This window comes from Oncorhynchus kisutch, linkage group LG5 (genome assembly GCF_002021735.2).
Source record: "Oncorhynchus kisutch isolate 150728-3 linkage group LG5, Okis_V2, whole genome shotgun sequence".
Classification (NCBI taxonomy): Eukaryota; Metazoa; Chordata; class Actinopteri; order Salmoniformes; family Salmonidae; genus Oncorhynchus; species Oncorhynchus kisutch.
Window position 1 is genome coordinate 42829286 of NC_034178.2, and position 24843 is coordinate 42854128.

The 24843-nt window shown below is 43.3% G+C and overlaps 1 protein-coding gene across 1 annotated transcript; it reads right to left on the reverse strand.

The window, feature by feature from the left end:
• Positions 1 to 3868: 3868 nt before the first annotated feature.
• On the reverse strand, positions 3869 to 13018 carry LOC109891061 (ERBB receptor feedback inhibitor 1-like). The gene is made up of 4 exons (XM_020483353.2): positions 11230 to 13018; positions 8238 to 8438; positions 7526 to 7608; positions 3869 to 7080 (listed from the first exon to the last, which is right to left on the reverse strand). The coding sequence occupies exons 2-4, from the start codon at positions 8387 to 8389 to the stop codon at positions 5948 to 5950; spliced, it is 1368 nt and encodes a 455-aa protein (XP_020338942.1). The 5' UTR covers positions 8390 to 8438; positions 11230 to 13018; the 3' UTR covers positions 3869 to 5947.
• Between the last annotated feature and the right edge of the window lie 11825 nt (positions 13019 to 24843).

A 24843-nucleotide genomic window follows, 5' to 3' on the forward strand; every position in this document is an offset into this window, starting at 1 on the left:
TCTCATGGGCATGGCTACTGACTGTGCATAAGTTACCATAAAATTCACATTGTTATCTTTTCATTTTTGAAAATACTTATTCATCCATCTTATACAACATTCAGAAGTAAACCTGACAGCCAGGAAATGGACACATTAAGAGATATAGTTCTGTGTGTTTCCTGTCCTTCATGAGATCACCAAAGGAAACACGCTCGACATGACTGACCCTTAACTGTCCACGGACCATTCCCACATTCTCAAAAATAGAAATATTGTTTAATTCTCCCATTTTGGGGATTATGAGTTTCTAAAGACAAGCTCTTTGTTCTCCATAGGCTCTCTCCCGCCATACTCCATGGCAGCGAAGAGAGAGATTCTAGCAGGAATTTATGACCGTTGTAAAACCTGATGTGAGAGAGGGGGGAGCCACAATATACACTTCAAAAGGGCCACGTCGTGACAATTGTACAAACACAAAATGAGAGAATCTGCAGAAGGAGCTGGACACCTGTTAAAAACATATGAAACAACACACCAAGATGCACTCAGAAACCATAGAAGACTTGCCTTTTCCTGTGGAAAGAGAACATGAAACAAGTGTCATCATGGAAGAAAACTACTCACCTGTGTGTTCTCCAGCTCCAGCAACATCAAAACAAACATTGGGAAGCAACAAAGTAACCACTGACACACCAGTGAAATCAACTCGTTATGGAAGACCTACCAGAATGCCAAAACACTACCAGTTTTCAAAAGACTATACTGAAGAACTGAAAAAAAAGAGACTGAAAAAAATAATCTGTCATAGTGTTTATAATTCAAAGTTTATTGCATTGCATTGGCCACCTACTCGTCTTCGCTCTAATTCAAGACAAAAGAAGAAATTGAATTGACAATAATAACAATGTGATAACAATTGTGATGTTCATTATGTTGTGAAGAAAAAAAAGCAACATTTGGATGAGGGTGGTGCTGTTACTTATTACTACATGTGATCATCTGTGCTTGTACTTGAGCCATGACATCAGATAAATGTGGTTCTTCTACCCGCATCCCTGCTTCAGTGACCTATATATTACAATAACATTTTTGCACTGATGCATTGCAAATAGTTGCACAGGACATTACTTTTTTGCCATGTAGAGGTGTAGCTAACTACTGGAACCACACACTGCTTCTTTTGAATTTTTTTTAAAAATATGGGCGAAGTAGGCAAGAATGTCCTTTCTTTTTCATCTTCAGACCGGCCTAATTTTACTCGAAAGATCCTTTTTGTGTTTAAAAGGATAAATTACACATTTTGTTAACATTTGACTACAGAGTGATATGATCTTGCAATTTGGATGTAGTGAACAACTTTTTCAGGGGTAGCTTTACTTCTTCTAGTTTGAAGTAAATGGTAGCTTGGTCAACAATATTTTAAGAGTAGCTTCTCCAACACTGGCCATTATTATAATGTTTGTATTTATTTAATCTTTATTTAACTAGGCAAGTCAGTTCATTTAGGGATAACCTCCTTTAAATTTTTTTTTGCCTGAATGACATACCCAAATCTAACTGCTTGTAGCTCAGGCCCTGAAGCAAGGATATGCATATTCTTGGTACCATTTGAAAGGAAACACTTTGAAGTTTGTGGAAATGTGAATGTAGGAGAGTATAACACAATAGATCTGATAGAAGAAAATACACAGAAAAAACAACCAGTATTTTTCTACCCCCTTGAAATACAAGAGAAAGGTCATAGTTCCAGCCATCACTCTGGTTGTAATTCCGATAGTGTCCACAAGATGGGAGCAGTGTATGTGCAAAGTTTCAGATGGATAACTTGAAGTATGAGTGAACTACAAGACTTTTAGTGTGAAGTCCCCAGGTACATTTGGGCAAATCGTGAAGGAGACATTCACATTCATATGACATTTTTTCCTGTAAGAATATTGTCAAATCTGCATACTTGGACTTTGATTTAGCTTTACAAGTATTAGTAACTATATTACAATTCAACATTTGCAAAACAACCAGTTTTCATAACTTCATAATTTTTGTCCAAAATGAAAAGGCATGTTGTCGTACAAGGTTAGTAGCTACATTTCACGACATGTACATGGTTTCTGGATACTCCCGTAAAGCCCAGCTCATTGGATATCTAGCTAGCTTTGGTTGACCCCGATTGGTGCTTATTTGACAAAGATACAGTTGTTAAAGTGATAGCCACCAACGTCATCGGCGTGCCATGAAGGCATTGCTTTCTGACCAAATATGGTGTCCTATAGGATATACTACACCCCTAATGATATAGTGAAGTCTTGTTAACTTCTAGGATCTCTGAGGAATACATACAAATGGGATTTGACTTGTTCAAACAACGTTTAGGGTGAGATTTTCACTTTCTTTGCAAATCGACCGTGCATGCTATATGGACCTTTTTAGGATATGAAAAATGATTTTATCTAACAAAATGACACTTCATGTTATCTCTGGGACCCTTTGGATGAAAATCAGAGCAAGATGTCAGAATGTAAATACACATTTCACCTTCAGAGGTGAATTTATCACCTATCGTGGTGAAAAAAAGTGTTTTGTTGTCAGGAGCTCTCCTCAAACAATAGCATGGCATTTTTTCACAGTAATAGCTATTGTAAATTAGACAGTGCAGTTAAATTAACAAGAATTTAATCTTTCAGCCGATATAAGACACTTATATATACCAACATTTTCTCTAAAATCTGGGATCTTGACATAACGCACTGCATGACTTACAACTGTCCCGTTGACAGAACGCCGATCCTTAATTAAGAACAAATTCTTATTTACAATGTCGGCCTACCCCGGACAAACCATAACACGGACGACGCTGGGCCAAATGTGCGACGCCCTATGGGAATCCCAATAATGTCCGGTTGTGATACAGCCTGGAATCGAACCAGGGTCTGTAGTGACACATCTAGCACTGAGATGCAGTGCCTTAGACCGCTGTGCCACAAAACTAGGAAATAACATGTATGGAATCATGTAGTATCCAAACAAGTGTTAAACAAATCAAAATATATTTTAGATTCCAGGTGACTACCTCATGAATGCCAAGTGTGCAAAGCTGTCATCAAGGCAAAGGGAGGCTACTTTGAAGAATCTGAAATATAAAATATGTTTTGATTTGTTTAACATTTTTTGGGTTACTACATGATTCCATATGTGTTATTTCATAGTTTTGATGTCTTCACTATTATTCTAAAATGTAGAAAATAGTAAAAAATAAAGAAAAACCCTTGAATGAGTAGGTGTGTCCAAACTTTTGACTGGTACTGTACAGTTAAGTATTATTTGCAGTTGTCACTATGACAATGAACATACGGAATGGTCTTGTATTACCACCTTATTAATAGGCCTAAAGCATGAAGTGGGATGCATTGATCAGTTGATTGACAGGTGTACTGTAGAATGATAAACAAAAACCTTCCTCTAGTGTGGATTCTTGACAACTTGGGTCAAGTCTGGACTCACTAACTAATCATTTCAGTCCTTCTGCTCTGTTTAGCAGTCTTATAAATTGACTGCACTGACAAATATTTTCAAATAAAATAACTCTTCCAGTCATCATTCAAGCTATGGACTCCCACAGTGAAACATGAAGCACCGAAGACCTGAGCCACCAGGACACCTAGCCTCGGAGTTGCTCAACAGGTAGCCAGGGGGGAAAAGAGTCATTCTTTCAACCAGGAAGGGGAAGGTAATGTATACCTGTCTGTCTAAGTAACTCTGCTTTGTGTTTGGACTGCAGCCAGCTGTAATGAGGCGCTGCATGATGGTGTGGGTGGGGGTGATAAAACAGGCCCAACAACAGCTGAATCAGGGTTAATCATACAGCATTCAACTAACAGAATACAGAAGATCGATTCATAAATAAGTCATTTTATTTTCTCCTTTAAAAGACTGATACATTGATCAACTATTCACAATGACAACTGGAATTATGTTAAATACTGTGACACAGCATACAGTTCTTTACTCCCAGTGCATTGGTTTCACCACAGCAGATAATGTCAATTCTCAATGAACTAAAGTCTTCATTTGATTTCATTGTTTCCGATAAGACATGGGAATAGGTTAAGGTTAAATAATAGTGTACAATGTAAACAATTTCTTATACATTAAATATAAAAAAACATGGCCTCTTCTAGTTTTTTTCACTTTGCCCTGGAGGGAAAATGTACTGAAGTGTCCATTTGACTCTAGAGTTAATCTGATATGGATTGGAACACTGTGTTTTATATCCAGGATTACTTCCACACACTTGCTACATTTACTATGTCATCACGATGGATCTTGAATAATCTATAACAATAAAATCTATATTGTTTCCTGGCCGCCAGCAGCCAAAGTCTCTGGACTACACCCACTGCAGTCACGTCAGGCAGGAATGCACAAGCAGAACAGGAAAGTCTGTCAGGTAGGTAAGCCGCACACAGCAGTCTGCATAATATAGGTCTATGTTATCACGTGTGCCTAACTTCTCTGTGATCCATGATCACTTGTGTATATATAATGAAAGGTGTGATTGTGTTTAAAATTCTAAAACGTGGTATATTGACTGAGTAAAGTAGTGGTTGATTGTCATAAGGGATTGAGAAAATATTTGGCAATGTTTCAGTTATAATTTATTCTTCAATTCTAATTATTTTAGGATTACAGTCCACAAAATGTTGAGTAATATATATATATATTTTTTTTAAACTAGGCAAGTCAGTTAAGAACAAATTCTTATTTTCAATGACGGCCTAGGAACTGTTGGGTTAACTGCCTGTTCAGGGGCAGAACGACAGATCTGTACCTTGTCAGCTCAGGGGTTTGAACTTGCAACCTTCCGGTTACTAGTCCAACGCTCTAACCACTAGGCTACCCTGTATTCTGAGGGGTTGTATTGAAGGCAGTTAGTTCCACACATTGACTCACTGCTTGACCAACTACTGAGCTCCCCACACAGTTTGATACAATTCAGTTGAGTGAAGCATACAATCACATATGTTCAACAAAAAAAACATTCCGGAGAATGAAAGTAATATAGGGGTTAGGGAGGATACACTTTGCAACCATGTATTTGGAAGCAGTGAGGAAAAACAGGCAGAGAACAGTAACAAATATTGTTAACCTAATTTTCTACAATAATGGTAGAAAAGTCACACAAAAACAGCAGAGAAAACAAACACACTTGCACCACGTACACACATGCGTAACAAAGTATAAGCTGCCCTAGACATCCATACCAATATTCCACAGCCCCCACTGGTACAGAGTTGTACATCCAGTGAGGGAAACACACTGCCATCCATAAACATAGTGGTCTGATTAAGACTGAAATATCAACAAGGCAGGACATGTGCATTCCTATTTTCATGCTTACACAAAATAGGAGTTAGGGTGGGGAATCCTTCATTTAAAGTGTGTAAATACATTGGGATCTTTAGACTTCATAGATGCAACACAAGATCATAATTGCTTTACTGACCCTTTGTCCCTAAGTTCTGAGACACATAAGCAATGTCAAAACACAATATACAACTCACAAAATGTCCTCTATCTGTGAGACACACAACACTGAGAACATGGAGGCAAGTCCTGCTTATACCCTAAAACTGAACCACTGTTTCAGCAAAACATTTATAGAATGTACTGACAAATCATATTAAAAAAATAATCACTCTTAAAATGGTTAAATATCACCCCCCCCCAAACACACACTAGTTAGACAACGTTTAGCTCATGTGTTTTGATTGCAATTCCAAATGTCCCAGTAACTCTAAATGGTAAATCAAAACCCCTATGTTTTTAGAATACTGAGGTAAAACTACCAACGTCGTCAGTGTCAAAGCAGCAGTAAACGTTTGAAGGCTTCAGTGTCCCGAGGCACTTTGTGCCCAGAGGTTGTTTGCTCGTGTCCAGTGGAGGCCTTCCCTAACTTGTCTCCTCCAGCTCAAACTAAATCCACCTGTGCTTTCCTCCTGGTCTGACAATCCCACTCTGGGTCTGAAGCACCTCTACTGCGACCTGCCGGGCAGTCCATATCCCGGATGAACTTCTCCAAGTAAGGTTTGTCTAGGTAGGCAGGCCTCTGTGGAAGCAGGAAGTAGTGTGTGGTGCTGGCCTTCATGCCGTTCTCCATGACCGGCAGGATGCAGGGAGACCCCTCGCTGTTCTGCCGCTGTAAACCTCGCCTCACGTACTTAGGGTCTGGGGCAAAGCTCTGCGTGGGAGGCATAACACCGTTGAGGTATGAGGGGAGGCTCTTGGGGCTTGGGGTACGGGAGCTGCCTTGAGACAACAAAGGGTCCCTTGGGGGAACCTTCGGGGGCTTGTCCTCATCACTGTAGGCCCCAGAGGACACCTCGGCTGACCAGCGGCGGTAGTCTGCAGTCTTGATGGGCCGTGGGGGGATGGGCACGCGGGGGGGCACCTCTGGTTTGTCCATGCCCTGAGTGTGGCGGTGGTGACAGGGCATGCGCAGCGACGTGGGCTTGTTGAAGGAGCCAGCAGGGCCGGAATGAGAGCGCCGCAGCTTCCTCTGGGCTCGGTCCTGCTGTCTGGGATACAGTGGTTGCTCCAATGGCTGTTGCTCTACCTGCTCCAATCTTTGTTGTTGCTCCTGTTGTCGCTGCTGCGCCTGTCCCCGCTGCTGTTCCTGCCGTTCCTGTGGTCTCTGCTGCCCCACTGGCCCCTCAAAGTAGGCATAGTTAATCTGTCCACAGTGCCTGAAACTCCTGCGGCTGGGGGCTCCGTAGCGGGAGGCAGAGGGTTTAGGAGGACACTGCTCAGGAACCAAGCAACGGCTATCATCTGAACTGGTGAAGAACTCCACCTCATTGTCCATGGCCTGGTCAGGGGAAAGGTCTCCCCGCCCAGGGAGAGGGGGCAGGGGCTTGGCACCCCGGCTAGGTGTGTGTGGGGGACTGCAGCGTTCGTACACAGACAACCTCTGGAAGGATGGGACCACCTGGTCATCCTCAGCAGGGCTAGGGGTGGAGGGCTCAGCGCTGGATGACAGGGACAGATGGGTGGGACGGGACTTCTTTGAGGGTAACCGCTGTGCACCTGGGCTATGTTTCTGTCCTGTAGAGGTAGAGAGGAGAGAAGGTGGTTAGAAAACCAATTAGATATCAATTTTGACATTTGGTAATGACCAGAGAACAATTACAACCTTGGTACATCACTAATTAACTTTCGCCAGGCTCCCTAGGTTAGAAGTTTCCTGAAAGAGTGGAGGTCAGAGGCACACCGCAATTACTTGAAAGCAGTTCTACTCTCATGGTTTTGTTAAACATTCCCCAGGATATATTTAGAGCAGGCCAGGCCCTTGGCAGCCATTCTGGCTTTCTAATCTTATAGAAACAGGAAAACCTCCCAGTAAACATTGACCAGTTGGCTCAGAGGCATAGTATTAAATCCCTCCTTGTAAGGCTGTGTAGAAGGCAGAGGGCAAAAGGAAGGATTGTGGGTGTAAGTGGTGGTTGGTAACATAGAAATAGAATCTACAGTGGCTGGGTCCAGTACTCACTCTCAGAATTGAGCGATGGTGGCACCTGCTGCTGAAATTGGAAGTTGGATTCCGTGGGTGCTACATCCATACTGAAGTACAAACTGTAAAATGACATGACGCACATTGTTGAGTAATTGTCCAATCTGCATGTAGTTAAAATAATTCCAACCATCCCTGCAGGAATACCCTTGGTAAAATATTAACTGTAATAAAGATCATATTCTAGTAACAGGGGACAGACGTGAGCAGGGTTGGGTAGGCTACTTTCTAAACGTTATCGTTACATTTACTAGCTACCTGTCCAGAATTGCAATATCTTTTGGATTACCCAAACTCAGTAACAATCAGATTACTTTCAGTTACTTTTGGATTACTTTCCCTTTAGAGGCATTAGAAGACAAAGGATCCCTCAAACACTTGTGTCATCATAGTGGTCACTGACTTGTAGTCAGACTTGCTCAGGTTTAACAAACTTAAGATTCTTTTCAATGCAGAATTGAATGTCATTGAGAAAACAGAAAGGTGTCAATGTATTTTTTTGCAACCATCCTTTTTGAATTGAAAAGTAAGCCAAGAGGTAATCTAGTTTCAAAAGTATCTGTAATCTGAATATAATATTTTTTTGCTGGTAAAGTAACTGATAAGATGTAATGTAATGAGATTACATGTAACTGAATACATGTCGTCAGTTACTCGTCAGTTACTCCAACCCTGCATGCAGCAGACTTACTTGTCCAGCTCATGATGGTGGCTCCATGAGGGCTTGGCTCCAGCCATGCTGAGACAGTGACTAGCCCGCAGGAAGGGGCTGTCTGTGGGTAAACAGATCTCCTGGGCAGTCAGGCCCGCTGTGGACATACTCCAGGCACAATCGAGTCGCATCAAAGCCAGGAAACGCTTGGCTAGCCCCGGCTGGCTGCTACTGCTGGACCTGTAACACAGCCAAGAGACAGGAACATGAGTGAAAGTGAACAGGGTTCGAGGCAGGAGACAGTTATAAAAGTACGGTTAGATATGATCTATTTTGCTCATTGACAAATTTCCACCAACATGAGACACAATCCTCTGATGACGAGTGTCCTCTGGTGTTGTATTTTGCATTGAATATCAGAACCTAAAAGCTTTCTCCATGTAGTCGAAATAAATCCTGACGGGAGCCCCAAAAGAAGGCCCTCCTTTCTTTTTTCCAGAGCTGCCAGCCTTCCCCATCTCACTAATTAAAGAGCTGTGGTCTTGTGCCTCACACTCCGGTAGTGGTTTTTAAAAAGAACACAGAGAAACATTATCCTTGGCTCCTCTGGCTGTGGAATGACAAATGTTCAGGTTGATGGGACTTTAAGACACTTGTGCCCCTACACACCCTCAGGACAGAGAGCACCACGTCACACAATGCTCTCTTTAGTTGCTACAGACAACATGTACGTGCTATACACAGTACAGACAAACTACAAAAACAATACTCATTTTCTCACACTGAGGAAACAGAACACAGAAGAGGAACACTGCTAGTGACATGAATGTTCTTGTTAATAAACATACCACAGGTATAATGTGTTTTGATGATGTGGCTATAATGCCTTGCAAGACCTTTAGAAGCATGTATACTCACATAAAAATGTCTTCGCATCATGTAATAATGATGTCTAGCCTAAACAGCAATTTACAGTTGGTTCAAAAACTGCAGCGTCGAAATACGATATGATAAGCCTTTTAATAATAGATCATTACTACATGCATTATACCTATTGGCTTTAAGTGTTAAGTCCTTCATACTGGATCTTATGTCAGTTAGGAAAAAAATGCCTGAGTTTTAAACTAAACCCAAAACACTGACAGTGTCTTTATACAACAGCAGTGTTGATTGCACCGCAGTAGGCAGGTATAGTTTACTGCAGATCTCTTTTAGACTGGTTACAGGAACAGTCCTGAGATATGCCTGGTGTTGCAAGCACTCCCCATGTCAGATGGCCTGGATGTTCCTGTCATGTCTAATGTGTGTCAGGGCTGAGTTAACAACGCAAGCATGGATCAGGAGGAAAGCAAGTCACAGCTGTGGAACAAATAATTGTGATACTTTGTTTTACAGATGTGCCAAAATCCAGGCGTATCTGATTTCACATACCCTGCAAAGTAGTCTTCTACTTTCTTGATGTGCTCATTTGAATGGCACTGTTTGGTACAGCAGCACATTAAGTAATGTTCCAATGTAGTCCGTCTTCAGGAGAACATTCATCCCAGGCCAGACTAGTAATAGCCAGTAATTGTCATGCCTACATGACACCGACATTTTTTGTATGGACCATAGACATGTGACATTCATTTTAATTAGGAGCCTGTGGCCAGAAGAAGAGGGGAGTGAGTGCATCCCACCATAGCCCCCGACTTCCTTTGAGTAGAGTTGTAACATGTGGGCTAGACCTGACCTGGGGGGTCATCTCTGCCACAATGTTGGAGACCACTTCACAGAAGTCTATACCATGTAAAGCAGTTCATCCACTGTGTTCTGCATTGTATGAACGACAAATGCATGGCCAGAACAATATACTCTATATCTATCTTCAACCACTAATCATCAGGATGTGAGAACACATCATGGCAGGTCTAGAGAATGGATAGATTGACGTGTTGCCCAGACTGCTGGTCATTCAGAAACAAAGTTCTGGAACCACAGAATGCCCAGGATGTCAGCTCAGGCAAAATTGTCCACTATGGCATCTCTCCATCCCTTGCCTAGGGCCCTGGATTTGATTCAGAGGTGATAGGATGCAACTTGATCCTCAATAATGAACACCTAGGGGCTTGTGCTTCCTCTGGCAAGAGGTGCAAAAATAGTTACAGGCAGCAGCTAACCATAGTCTACATGGAGTGTATTTAGAGGCAACAGGATTAAACAAATGGCTAGCTAGAGAAAATAATGAATGGGAACGTTGCAGGCAATTTTTTTCAGAGAACATACAGTTTTTTGTTGTGTGGGAAGACGTGTGGTAATCACATTTGTGATGACAATCGGACCATCTCTATTTGACATGCATAGCCTACCAGCAAAAACACCATGACCTAGAGCTCAGCACAGTCACTCCAGGCCAAGAGGTCTGGTGTTACATACACACCATGTAGCTACACACCAACAATATAAACCCCTTTGTGCAAGTCTGACATCACATTTTTCCTCGCAGTGTACTACTTTTGCTCTATGTAATTGGGTGCCATTTCGAACATACCTTACTATAGCTCGTGACACATTGGGCACAGCAACACGTTTAAGTTCACACCCCACCTATAACACCCCTGCAGCGGTTTCCGAGCAACCATACTCGCTCTACCTGTGCTACAAGCAAACAGCGCGCACACCCCATCGCTATACAGGATCGATTGTAAGAGCTTTCCAAGGTGACTCACTCCATAATATACGTTTCCCGATCTCAAATAAGGATCCATCTTATCTTCATTCTTATGGCATTAAAATGTTAATGTTTACCATACGAGAACAACTTGTTCCAACTTGAAATTACTTACTGTTTAACCTATTGACTTAAGTATGAGAGGCATAATGATAGCGATATTAAAGATAATATAAAAGATATTATACCAGGGGGATAATGTATGACACAATGTATCGGCTGGAATATAAGAGGGAATGAATCAATCATTGCGGTCGTCATCAACACACCAACAAATTATAATAGCTACATGTCACGTCAAACCAAGTTTTTAGAGCTCACCTTACAACCTCGCAGTTTTCACATCCGCTGTCACTTCTCCAACCCTTGAGAATCCTCTATTGTCGACAGTTCTAGCGCCCCTGTTTTGCTGTAGACATTAGTTGGGCCAATCTAGAAGCTTCAGTCTTCTATGACACTGAGCCGAAATAAAGGACAGCACATTTTCCACTATAACTACTGTGTTCTGGGAGAGTTCTCAATACTACTGCTGTGAGCGATGTTCTTTTAAGCTCCACCACACAACACAAGAACACTCTGGCTCCGCCTTTCACTCAGCTCTTAAAGACATAGCTTTCAATTTAAAGGCTTGTACACACAGCACCTGCACAGTAGACTACATTCATGAATATTTTATGGTTTCACTTTACATTAATAATGTATACTTAAAAGGATTTATAGGGGGTTATATGTGTTTTACAGGCTACACTAGGAGTAATAGATTTACAGATATTTTATGAAGATGTAGTAAACATTGGTAAACATTTGTAAACAGTTGGTAAACATTGGTAAACATTGTGTCATTGCTTTGTTGTACAATAGGCTATGATACATTATCATCTGCTATAACACAAGTCAGTTTTATCTACAGTACTTGAGTGTTGCACATTGCATATTGGGTGTTGCAGTGTTTTAATTGTTACAGATTATGCAGGGAGTACGTGTTCATAGTGCTTATCAATAACAAATAAACAAAGCACACATTGTTGCATTTGGAGCCCATAGTCCTAACATCTTGTATTAGTTGGACTGGAGAGAGGGGAATATATATTTTGTACAGTGAGGTCACTAAACTGCATCTTGTATGACAGAATAAAGATGAGGTCATTCCTGTTAGAATCTCAGGTATGGATTTAACAAGCTGTTCTGGACTCACAGCCTCTTGTGGCGCCACAGTGGCTGGGCAGAGAGAGGTTGTTTGAGGACCCTAGACTGAACACAACTGCATTCAGAGAATACGACACACACATACATATATACATTACAGAAAAACCACATGATTTGACATATGAAAAAACCACACGAACCATCAGGTGAAAACATGTTTTTGGAACACTTCACATGTGATCACATGTTTTCGGATGTGTAGTTTCATGTTATTACATGTTTCTTTACATGTTATCACATTAACTTCACATACGGTCACATGATCACATAAAAACATGCGTTTTTGGCGTAAGGGATACCTCTGTTAGTTACAACGGTGTACGTACCTGTTAGTTACACGGTGTAGGTACCTGTTAGTTACACGGTGTAGGTACCTGTTAGTTACACGGTGTAGGTACCTGTTAGTTACACGTTGTAGGTACCTGTTAGTTACACGGTGTACGTACCTGTTAGTTACACGGTGTACGTACCTGTTAGTTACACGGTGTAGGTACCTGTTAGTTACACGGTGTACGTACCTGTTAGTTACACGGTGTAGGTACCTGTTAGTTACACGGTGTAGGTACCTGTTAGTTACACGGTGTAGGTACCTACCTGTTAGTTACACAGTGTACGTACCTGTTAGTTACACGGTGTAGGTACCTGTTAGTTACACGGTGTAGGTACCATTACCTCCATCAACACGGTTGTAGCTGCGCTTTATTGTTTCCACATCGACTCAGTAGAACAGACACAGTTCATGTAAAACACTCACACACCAGGCTGAAGGGAGACAGAGAGAAGGAGTGAAAAGGAGTGGGTAATGGGGATGGCTCCAGGGGAGATAACAAGGCAGGCACAGCAAACACACCACAGAAACACTCTAATCTCTGCAGTATTTTCTCTTGCATGGTAACTGAATGGTGCTCACATTGTCTGGCTACTGCTCCTTATCTGATCTCGGTGGGACATTTTTATTTACCTGGGACCTGCTCTGTGTTTGTCAGAAGTGGCTGGGCAGGTCAGATGATGGAACAACAGTCTTTATAGACTTTACTCTGGTCATAAAGTCCCATGCCAGTCACTCAAGTCTGATACTATAAAGTCAAATTAGATGTGAATGAATTATAATGGACTTGTTGGAAAAAGCTATGACTTCATGACACTGTTTATGTTTTAGACAATTATTACACTGTATCAAAACCCTTCAACAGATGTGTATTTGGCATTACTTATTCATTTTACAAAATGATTCACACTGGAACACACATTGTAACCAGTATTTAGCTACACTGCTACATGGCAAAAAAAAGTAATCAACTACTGAAAACACTACCTAGATTTGAATTTAGTTAAACTACCACCAAGCTACTTCAAAATGTTTTTGAATGAATAGTTGAACTACATGTAGTTCACTACTCCCCAACACTGCTAATAACAGGCCCTGGCCGTGACCCTGTTCTCCGAGGGTGTCTTATGGGTTGGGAAAGGAAAAAAACAACACTTTTTATTAACACATGCAGACTAATATACACTTTTACATGTGTGAAATATGACAAATATAAGCACCCACCAAATTATTATCATTATTAGCAATTAAAAGCGTTGTGTGTGTCCCTTCAACCTAACTAGGTTAAACTAACTAGCTACAGCCATGCATGCTAACCAAACATAGCCATACAATGACTAGAAACAAGTGAAGTGCTAAATAAATAGAGGCAGAAACTGGAGGTGGTTGGTGGGAACAGAGTGTGCTTGTTGCTTGACTTGGTAAATCCCCAAAGCTTTGGCCCCGGACCTAACAGGCTTATCGTTAGATATGTTACCCTGGATGGACCAGGCTCGCTCTAATCCCCTTTAATAATCATTTAAAAAAAAGTTGAATTGTCACCTAAACCAGATAGGTGAACTGAAATGTGTTGTTTTACAGGGTCAGCCATAGTAGTACAGCATCCCAGGAGCAAATTAGGGTTAAGTGCCTTACTCAAGGGGAAGAATGGTGGGTTTGTGAGAACAGATCACCGCATGGGTGTTTGTGGATCGGAAGGTGAGCTTGGTAGCTGTGTGTTGCTTGTGATGTCTGTGCAACGGCATACATCAATACGTATTGCTTTCTTTATTTTGCCAGCTTTTGTTGCCATTACCTATTTACAGTGATTTCGTATTCACATTAGAGAAGAAGCATGTTACTGTGTAAGAGAATGAAATGGGAAAATACTATGATTGGAAAGATGATGTGAATGTATAGGATTGACTTGAGAACTTTGTGTGCTGAGTATTATTACCACATGCCCCGCCCCTCTCCTCTCCCGCCCCTCTCCTCTCCCACCACTGCTTCCTCCCCTAACAGAGCCGTCCTCTTCACTCTGGTGCGTGCCTGATGTCACCACACAGGATGTTCCTTATAAAGTCAGTCAGGAAGGCAGGCAGGCAACACATTCACAGAGAAGTGAGGGCTTGGGACAGTTTATGAAAAAAGTACTGACAAAGCTACAGGCACTCAACATGTCTTACACTCAAACACAGGACTGCTCGATCAGGTTTACACAAGAGAAAAGACATTACTTTACTCTATGGGTCTGTCATATAGTTTTTGATGGCTCAGGTTAAATCCCCTGCTATATCCTCTTCAAGTATGCAAGAACTCATACCTGCCTGCTTTTCTTTCAACCTGAGGGTATTCACCCTTTCCAACACCAGGATATTTATGTGGTATGATGTTACATTCTCACAGCTGATGATTATGGCTTTCTTTCCAGCAGGAAGGGTGGGGTGTGCCAGATAGAAGAGAAAGAGAAAACATAGCTGGAAATGACTCATCCACTATGGAGGTCATCAGGTTGTTGAACTCTACCTGTTGCGGTAATCCTGTTGCATACGTGTATTTTCACTGTAAGTTTGAAGTTCACTTGGAATAGCAGAAATGGTGTCATTGGACACGAATAGTAGGAGGATGTAAAAAGAATGTTTTGTTATTGTGGCAAGCTGGGAAGTTTTGCTATGGTAGTAAGAGGGAATGAACTGCATACAATAGTAGACCTACACATTGTCATGCCCATACATAGTTATTGTCCTATTTCACTTGTAAAGTATTTTCATAAATGAAGGGACATCAATGTTTTTTCCAACATTTACAGTAGTAAAAAGTGATAAGAAACTAGCAGGTCTAGGGCCAATCTGAAGCATATTATTGTGCTCAGTCAGTTCAGATGGGGGATCCAGATCCCTGGATGAGACATCTCCTCTCATGTATCTTGGCAGGAGAGTGGCTCTGCTCAGACCCACACAGACAATTTCAAGCCTCTGCCTTGGAAACATAACACAAGTCCCCAGGCAACAGCCTGTAATAGGCTGTCATCTCTCACTAAAATGTAAATATGACCATATTACAACACTTCTAACCATTATCCAAACCACGCGTTCAGGAATCCTCCAGCTGCCTCTGATATTAATCACTTCCTTTCTGGGAAACGGAGGAATTTCAGAGTACGCCACCACAGCAGTCACTTCTACGGTACTTCCATTTTAGTAGGATTAAAAGTAGTAAGGGCGACTCCCCCATTGCATCATTCTTCACCATTATGTTGAGCTCTACGAGTGCTGGCACAGCCTGCTATTAGAAAGTGATGGGGAGAGAATGGTCTTGGTGACAGAAGAAAGGTACGCAAAATGAGTAGTTTCTCTTTGAGAAATGCATTCAATTACAGTCCTACTGTATGCTGTCTTCCAACTGTGTATGTGTGTGTGTTTTTGTGTGTTTTAATGTGGTTTCACAGTTGGGGGTATAATGACCCCTGGGCTTCAACACACCCATAAACACGCCTCCACAGACAGTACTGTCTTTTCTTCTTTTTCGATTTATACAAAGGAGCATCCATCATTCTACTGTATAAGCCACCTGTCTGCACTACACTGTTGGGATAGTTGGGGGTTGGAGTGATAATGACTAGGGTGGAGCGTGCATCCTGTCACCTCGCCTGTGGTCTTCCAGCTAGATTCACACAGTCCAGTGTGTCTGATGATGTTACTACCTAAATGTTTCTTCTGGGGAGAAGCTGTCAGTCCTCTGGTTCACAGTCAACTGAGCGCACAGCAAAACCAAAGGAATTCCCTAAGACTCACTGACACAGACGGGAGTATATCCATAGCAGGCCTTGTTTCCAGAGAAGTTTGACCTAATAGCCACACTTTTACAATAGTAGGCCTACCTTGTACCCACATGTTATGGGTTATTCAGTATGTTTTACAGGCTGTCGAAGATGATCGAACATTCATTTCAATAGCATTTAAAAATGCAATAGTATTGTTCATCTATTACTCCCTAATCTAAACATGTTCTCACTAACACTTTACGGTTATAACATTTACGTGTTGTAATGGTTAACCCAGGAGTTCCTGGCATGCAGCCAATGAGTATTCCAGGTTTTTCTGTGTTTCCCATGGCAGTCTTCTGAGGTTGAGGTCAAGGCTTTGCTATCTATTAATCTAAAGCAAGATCTGATAGCTAGGAGAGTCAGCTCTCTCCTGGCTTCCTGATTCATTCCCTCTCAGGGGAGATATAGCAAACACAGACACACACTAGGTCCCCTACTCCTTGTGCCACTGATGAAGATTTCAGATGTTCTCTCCATTAGGGAGTGGGAGAGCACATACCTTCAAAGGGGCAGAGCTAATGGACTGAGGGATAGATCAATAACCTCAAGGTTAGAACAGCAATGAGCTTGACATTCCCCTGTGGGGAGAAAAACACATGTTCCTAAAGAATAGGAAAATATCTGAAGCATGAGATTGTTCACTTGACATATCATAGCCGATGTGAGTTGGTGTGTGCTGGGCTGGGGCCGGCCCGCATGCCTGATGACAGTGTCTGACTCATCCAGGGTAGAGTATGTGCCTTGTCAGGACTGCTTTTGTTCCATTCTCCACTGAAATTAAGCCCTCTTGTGAAGTCAGAGAGGCTACCTGATCTGATGCAGGGCTGCATCCACATTAATTCCTGACACTGGAGTTGCTTTGGCTCAGTGCTCACTGGACTTCTTAATGGGTAGGCGTACGGGCTCAGGAGCATGTTGTCACGGCCCTACTCTCATTTTCCATCCATGTACAGCGGTAAGGCTGTGTGGATGCATTCATTCAGGGGGAAGAGTGTGTTCCAGAGAGGGTTTGTGATGCGCGGTCTCGTACTGAACCCAATCATGAGGGAACGGAGACAATGAACCGATGGGTCACATGCTGAAAGCCAATATAGATGAACAGCCAAATCTGTGCCACAATAGCCTTTATGGTCAGCCCTGGCGGGCCTGTAAATTAAACTCTTTCACCAAGGCACCTGCAAGTTCCCGGACCTTTCTGGGGGGGAATGGCTCTAGCCCTCACCCTCCGATCCAACAGGTCCCAGACGTGCTCAATGGGATTGAGATCCGGGCTCTTCGCTGGCCATGACAGAACACTGACATTTCTGTCTTGCTGTAAATCACGAACAGAACGAGCAGTATGCCTGGTGGCATTGTCATGCTGGAGGGTCATGTCAGGATGAGCCTGCAGGAAGGGTACCACATGAGGGAGGAGGATATCTTCCCTGTAGCGCACAGCATTGAGATTGCCTGCAATGACAACAAGCTCAGTCCGATGATGCTGTGACCACCCCAGACCATGACAGTTCCTCCTCCTCCAAATCGATCCCGCTCCAGAGTACAGGCTTCGGTGTAACGCTCATTCCTTCGATGATAAATGCGAATCCGACCATCACCCCTGGTGAGTCAAAACCGCGACTCATCAGTGAAGAGCACTTTTTGCCAGTCCTGTCTGTTCCAGCAACAGTGGGTTTATGCCCATAGGCGACGTTGTTGCCGGTGATGTCTGGTGAGGACCTGCCTTACAACAGGCCTACAAGCCCTCAGTCAGGCCTTTCTCAGCCTATTGCGGACAGTCTGAGCACTGATGGAGGGATTGTGCGTTCCTGGTGTAACTCGGGCAGTTGTTGTTGCCATCCTGTACCTGTCCCGCAGGTGTGATGTTCAGATGTACCAATCCTGTGTAGGTGTTGTTACACGTGGTCTGCCACCACGAGGATGATCAGCTGTCCATCCTGTCTCCCTGTAGTGCTGTCTTAGGCGTCTCACAGTGCGGACATTGCAATTTATTGCCCTGGCCACATCTGCAGTCCTCATGCCTCCTTGCAGCATGCCTAAGGCGCATTCACGCAGATGAGCAGGGAACCTGTGCATCTTTCTTTTGGTATTTTCAGAGTCAATAGAAAGGCCTCTTTAGTGTCCTAAGTTTCATAGCTGTGACCTAAATTGCCTACCTCTGTAAGCTGTTCGTGTCTTAACGACCGTTCCACAGCTGCATGTTCATTAATTGTTTATGGTTCATTGAACAAGCATGGAAAACAGTGTTTAAACCATTTACAATGAAGATCTGTGAAGATATTTGGATTTTTACGAATTATCTTTTAAAGGCATGGTCCTTTTTTTGCTGAGTTTAGTATGGATACCTCAAAATTGTCAAGCCAGGCAGAGAAGGACTGCAGTTATCACCCATTATCTCTGGGTTGTTGTTGTTGATATGCATCTTCTTTTTTTATTATGTAACAAAAGAGTTGGATGAAAAATACAGTAATCATTTTATGTGCTTCTTAACCAAGACCCTACCATAACTTTTTACCAGCTGAAGCATGAAACAGTACAGAACATGCTTTGTTTTTTAGAGGCTCTTTTGTTATTTTGTCATGTGCAGGACAATATCAATGCTATATACAGCCCACTAAAAGTGGATTGGATGATACAGTATGCTGCCTGTGCAAGCGTGAAACAAACAGTGAAACAAACACACCTGGCCCCTATCACCAAAGGTAGGTGCTTTGCTTCAAAGCCACTTTGAAATATGCGACAGTGGAGGCTGGTGAGGGGAGAACGGCTCTCAATAATGGCTGGAACGGAGCGAATGGTATCAAACACATGGAAACCATGTGTTTGCTGTATTTAATACCATTCCACAATTCCGCGCCAGCCATTGCCACAAGCCCATCCTCCCCAATTAAGGTGCCACCAACCTCCTGTGATATGGAAGTATGGACTTGGCAGTCCTGTAAATTAAACAAATTTAGACATTAGCCTTGTGGTCCCTGGCAGGAAGTAGACCAGCCGGGGGAACTGAGCCGCCCTGCCTGGCCCTACTCTGGCCCAAACACACTGGGCCTCTCCTCTGATGCCTGGAGGTGTGGGCGTGTGGGAGGTTTCCACAGGGCACAGCTCAGTTACCATAGAGCAAAATAACAGACACACTGTACACACCAAATGTACACTCAGTCCAAAAATAAAAAGCACACACAGACATGCCGCTAAGCATAGATTCCTGGCTGGAATCTTTTGAATAAATATCACGGTAACTATTGCATAATGGTGGACGGACAATAAATGCTCTTTGAAATAAATGCCCCAGACTAAAGCAGTCTAGTTCTCTCACTCCAAAGAGGTCAAACTCAGTCCTTCAAAGGGGTTACACACCCACTGATGTGTCCCTCTGACCTGGGATCACTGTAGAGGACAATAAAGTATATTGTATCATATGTTGTGATGGTTGACACCGATGATGACATTAATTCAGGGTGTGTTAGAAATCCTCTACTTTGACTGTCACTACCTGTCATTGTGGTCACTCTGAGTCAGCTTTTTCAAAGGACCAGCAGTACAACATACATACAGCAAAATGTTGTATCCTTTCTTTATCTTTCGCTTGTCCCAAATAAAGTGTGCCCTCCTTTACACTCTCAAAGAGAGTATTCCCATGACTACAGAGACAGTATTGAGAACAGTTTCTGTTCTGAGCTGGCTTATTTTCCTCACTTTTGGTTTTCAACAGACTTCAGACAAAAGCCCCTCTTTCTGTTTGAAAATCTGCTCCCAAATGACTCCTACATTCTCATTATGTCTCCCCTCTAGTTAAGAGGCTGTGCTACCATCTAACTTCTGTACAAAACCACAATTATGTGTATGGAGACAGGCTTAGTTTACTGCAAAAGCAAAATAAGTTTCAGACATGACTGTGGCGTTTGTGTGTACTTGTTCATGTGGGTGTGTGTATGTGTGTGTGTGAAATCATTTGTTTTATCCAAAATAGACCTAGTTCACAGAAAAAGGAGGTGTGTGATACTTACATTCTGGGTCAACAGAGTATTGAGAAAGAGGAAGAAATTAGTATAGTGTAGATGAAAAATGTAACAGTCCAACAAAGAGTCCCGCAAAGTTCAACAGGATAACCACAACTGTCCTGACAAGATCAACTTCCTAAATTCACTTTATGATACCAAGTCCAATTATAATCCCAAAGCCAGAGCCAAGGAGCCAGGGCCATGGAGCCAGGGCCAAGGAGCCAGGGCCATGGAGCCAGGGCCAGGGAGCCAGGGCCAAGGAGCCAGGGCCATGGAGCCAGGGTCAAGGAGCCAGGGCCATGGAGCCAGGGCCAAGGAGCCAGGGCCATGGAGCCAGGGTCAAGGAGCCAGGGCCATGGAGCCAGGGCCATGGAGCCAGGGCCAAGGAGCCAGGGCCAAGGAGCCAGGGCCAAGGAGCCAGGGCCAGGGCCAAGGAGCCAGGGCCAAGGAGCCAGGGCGCCAGGGCCAAGGAGCCAGGGCCAAGGAGCCAGGGCCAAGGAACCAGGGCCAAGGAGCCAGGGCCATGGAGCCAGGGCCAAGGAGCCAGGGCCATGGAGCCAGGGCCAAGGAGCCAGGGCCAAGGAGCCAGGGCCAGGGCCAGGGAGCCAGGGCCAAGGAGCCAGGGCCAGGGAGTGAGGGCCAGGGCCAGGGAGCCAGGGCCAAGGAGCCAGGGGCAAGGAGCCAGGGCCAAGGAGCCAGGGCCAGGGCCAGGGAGCCAGGGCCAAGGAGCCAGGGCCAAGGAGCCAGGGCCAAGGAGCCAGGGCCAAGGAGCCAGGGCCAGGGAGCCAGGTCCAGGGAGCCAGGGCCAAGGAGCCAGGGCCAAGGAGCCAGGGCCAAGGAGCCAGGGAGCCAGGGCCAAGGAGCCAGGGCCAAGAAGCCAGGGCCAAGGAGCCAGGCCCAAGGAGCCAGGGCCAGGGAGCCAGGGCCAAGGAGCCAGGGCCAAGAAGCCAGGGCCAAGGAGCCACATCCAGAGATCCAGAGAAAGAGGAGGTCATGTTTACAAATAGCACCGACAGAGATAGAGTGTGCCTGTGGGAAAAAGCTGTTCTATGTGACTACCATCACCTTAAAGAGAGAGAGGAAGTGGAAGAGAGACCGACAGACAGGCAGGCAGGACCCATCCAAACTTTTTTCTTAGATTGTTTGTAGAAGAGACATCTTGAATGATGGTACTGTACAATACAGTACTGTCTGTATATACCATAAATAATGATGTCAAGGATTATTTCATGGACGTCTTACCATGACAGTGGGAGGGAGAGACAAAGATAGAGACACCCACAGTCTATCTATCATTACTGACTCAAAGTCCACATCAAAATACCCAAACAGGCATTTCGGATGCATAAAGAATGTTCATAAAGCTTTCTGATAAAACAGACATTTTCCATAAAACAAACATACTGTACTGTACTGTACACTCTAAAACATGTATTTTCAGGTCTTCCCAGTTCATTTGAATCCTTTTGAAATCTGCACATAAAATGTTCCCACCAGCAGGATATCATCAAGGCCATATTAATTACAGCTCTGACCCAAACTCGTTTGAAATTCCACTTGGAACACTATGAAAACCTGTCTGTTTATAGATTTAGAGGCAGAATACAAAGTTGTGTGTGTTAGAAAGTTTGATAGGGGACTTGCGTTACTCAGTATTTTCCTATTTCTTAAACTATTCAACATTTCTATCTCATTAGCCGCATTGCTAGAGGTGGGTAGGGAAGCCAAGAGGCACCAAACTCTGATGTGTTGTACTAGTGGAAGCATACCACAACGCTCAGATAAGATTATAGGCCATTGAAAGCGGTCCAAGTGCCCAGCTATTCCTCCCGTTTCCAACAACGCCTTTCACGGCTATTTCTTCCTCCTCTCACTTCCTCTATCAGGACAGGAAGCACCCTGCCTGGAGCGCCCAGCCCAGAGAAGGAACAACCGCTCCACTTCATTCAGCTTTCTGTGTTCCCTGCTCTTGGGCAGTGTTCATTTTGGCAGCGATTTCAGATTTAGTGTTAGTCTTAGTCATTTTTCTGTTATTATCAGTCCACTAAAACTCTGGATACTTTAAGTCTAGTTTGAGTCACAGTCATTTTAGTAACATAATAGTCAGTACATTTTTTTCTCCAATAAATAATGTACCTCTAACTTCCATCATGTGCACATTCAGATAGCCTTGTCCATCTAGGCCTACTTTCTCCTCACATAAGTTTGCAACATTGCTTCTGTGGCAGATTGTAACCAATGCCAGTCATAATGAACCATTATAGGCTATAGCCTTAGGTACAGGTTAAACAATTTACAGCTTTGATTTTCCCATCATAGCCATCAAAGGGCAATGCCAGAAGTATTTCTGTACTTCTACAATTCAGCAAATAGCCTAGCATTAGTTTTCCCAATCGGAAAAAAGCAAACGCAACTGGCGAGAGAAGCAACCCAGATGAATAAACTTCTGATGTGATCGGAGTTAAAATATCTTATATGAAAGCAAAGATTATCAAGACATTATTGTTTCTAATTTAGGCAATTTACAATTGAAGTGTTTTGGCTGCACATCAGTTGAAAAGAGAGAGTGATTGAAGAGACCGCCCGGGAGCTGTGTGTGTATAGATCTGGCTCTGCTCAAGCAGCAAGCGCTACTGAAAGACTTTATCGGCCAATAAGACGATTGCATTAAATATTCTGCAAAGGCATGCATGCTTATAATTTGACACAACAGATGAAAAGAAGCTTCATGTCAAATTGAATGTCCATTAGTCTCACGTGGAATTCTTGTTCCGTTAGTTATTGTTTTTTCAGGGCATCTCTCCTCATTATCGTCAGGAAAATGTGGACATTGAAGAATATTTTCCTTAGTTATTGTTGACGAAATGAACACTGCTTTGGGGTTGTGTCAGTGAGAAGGAGACATAGCATCCTGCTAAGTGTTAAGAGAGTAGTGTGTGAGAGGCAGCGGGATACTACTGTACAAACAGCGACAGCACAGGATGGACAACCCCGAGAGAGACAGAGCACTTTGTAGAAGCATGTCAGCATATTGTTAAAACACACTGGGAGAGAAAACAGGTCCTTGAAGAGACATGAAACTAGTGTAGTCATGTTTTCCTAGTCCAGGTCTTGTCCTGTCACCCTGGGCAACCAAGTAACACTGTGTTTCCCAACAGAGGGAGGTCGGCAGGCTCAGTGGAGATAGATAGGGATGAGAAAGGACTATCAGAGACGTGCTGACCAGTGCCTAACACCTCACACAGCCTAATAAATAGGGCCCTCCCTCCCGTGGGCAATGGCACATGGGTCCTCACTGTGATGTAGAGGCTCCTTATAAGACAAGGGAAAACAGTACTATGTCATCCTCCTCCAGTGGTGTAATATTGTACAGTAATATTAGCAAATAATGAATCAAAGCAGGTTCAGTGTGTGGTGGTAGTTCAATTATGTGGCCAAGCAGAGGTTGACTACCCTGGTGATTCAGAGTGAAAAGGGAGATAAAGAGAAAGAAGGAAAGATAGATAGAGAGAAGGAAGGAATGGGGAGAGGAGACTAGTCACTGGGGTGAAACAAGGAGAGCAGCCTCCCACACTGACCACAGAGGGTCTGACTCATAGCTTGGCTGCCTGGCACACAAGACTAGGGCAGGGAAACACTGGCCAGCCTAGAGACACAGCTCTGCCTAAGCCTCAGATCCCTCAGTTTACATGCTCTAAACACATACCCCAGGTCCCACTCTGAAACCAGCCATTCTGTAATGCTAGCCAAAACTACTGTAAGATCAACATGGAGGTGACCATGGAGAATACAGTGTCAGAGCATAGGGTCATGGATGTCACTTGGTTATGGGTGTAACATTAAGCTGCCAGGCACCAATAATGATTAAGTCCTGTGCTTGGCCTTCCATACATTGCACTTGTATATTGATTTATGGTATAGTGGTGGAAAAAGAGTCTGTCAGATCAGAGTCAGTAGTGATGACCACGTGTTCTCTTTAAGTGCGTGAATTGAACCATTTTCCTCTCATAGCAAGCATTCGAAATGTAACAAGATATGTTTGGGTGTCAGAAAAAATGTATGGGTGTAAAAAGTATATATTTCCTTTAGCATTGTAGTGGAGTAAAAGTAAAAGTAGTCAAGCAAATAAATACTTAAGTACAGATACCCCACCAAAACAACTTAAGTACTTCAAATCATTTTTACTTAGTTACTTTACACCACTCGTTGGGACTATTCTGTACTGTAAATACAGTATATAATTGCTTATGTCAGAGGTGGTTGTTTGCATGACCTCAGCATCTAGCACACTGTGTGCTAGCTTGTTATTGAAGTTCCCTCTGTTTCCACAGTCTGTCATATTCACATTACATAACAGGGCCATTCCCTGCTAAACATTATCCAACACTGTCTAGAGCAGTGTGACAGCCTCTTTCTTCAAAGAGCACGCCAGGTAAACTGGCCAGGAAACCTGCTGTGTCATTTACTTTCTTAGACAGTGAGAATCCACACCTACACTACCGTTCAAAAGTTTGGTGTCCCCATTTTCTGTCCATTAAAATAACATTCAATTGATCAGAAATACAGTGTAGACATTGTTAATGTTGTAAATAACTAAA

Coding starts and splice junctions, on each gene's coding strand:
- LOC109891061 (XM_020483353.2), bottom strand. CDS start 8,389: ATGCGACTCGATTGTGCCTGGAGTATGTCCACAGCGGGCCTGACTGCC. Junction 7,609..8,237: donor CACCATCATGAGCTGGACAA/GTAAGTCTGCTG, acceptor GTCATTTTACAG/TTTGTACTTCAGTATGGATG. Junction 7,081..7,525: donor ACCATCGCTCAATTCTGAGA/GTGAGTACTGGA, acceptor CTACCTCTACAG/GACAGAAACATAGCCCAGGT.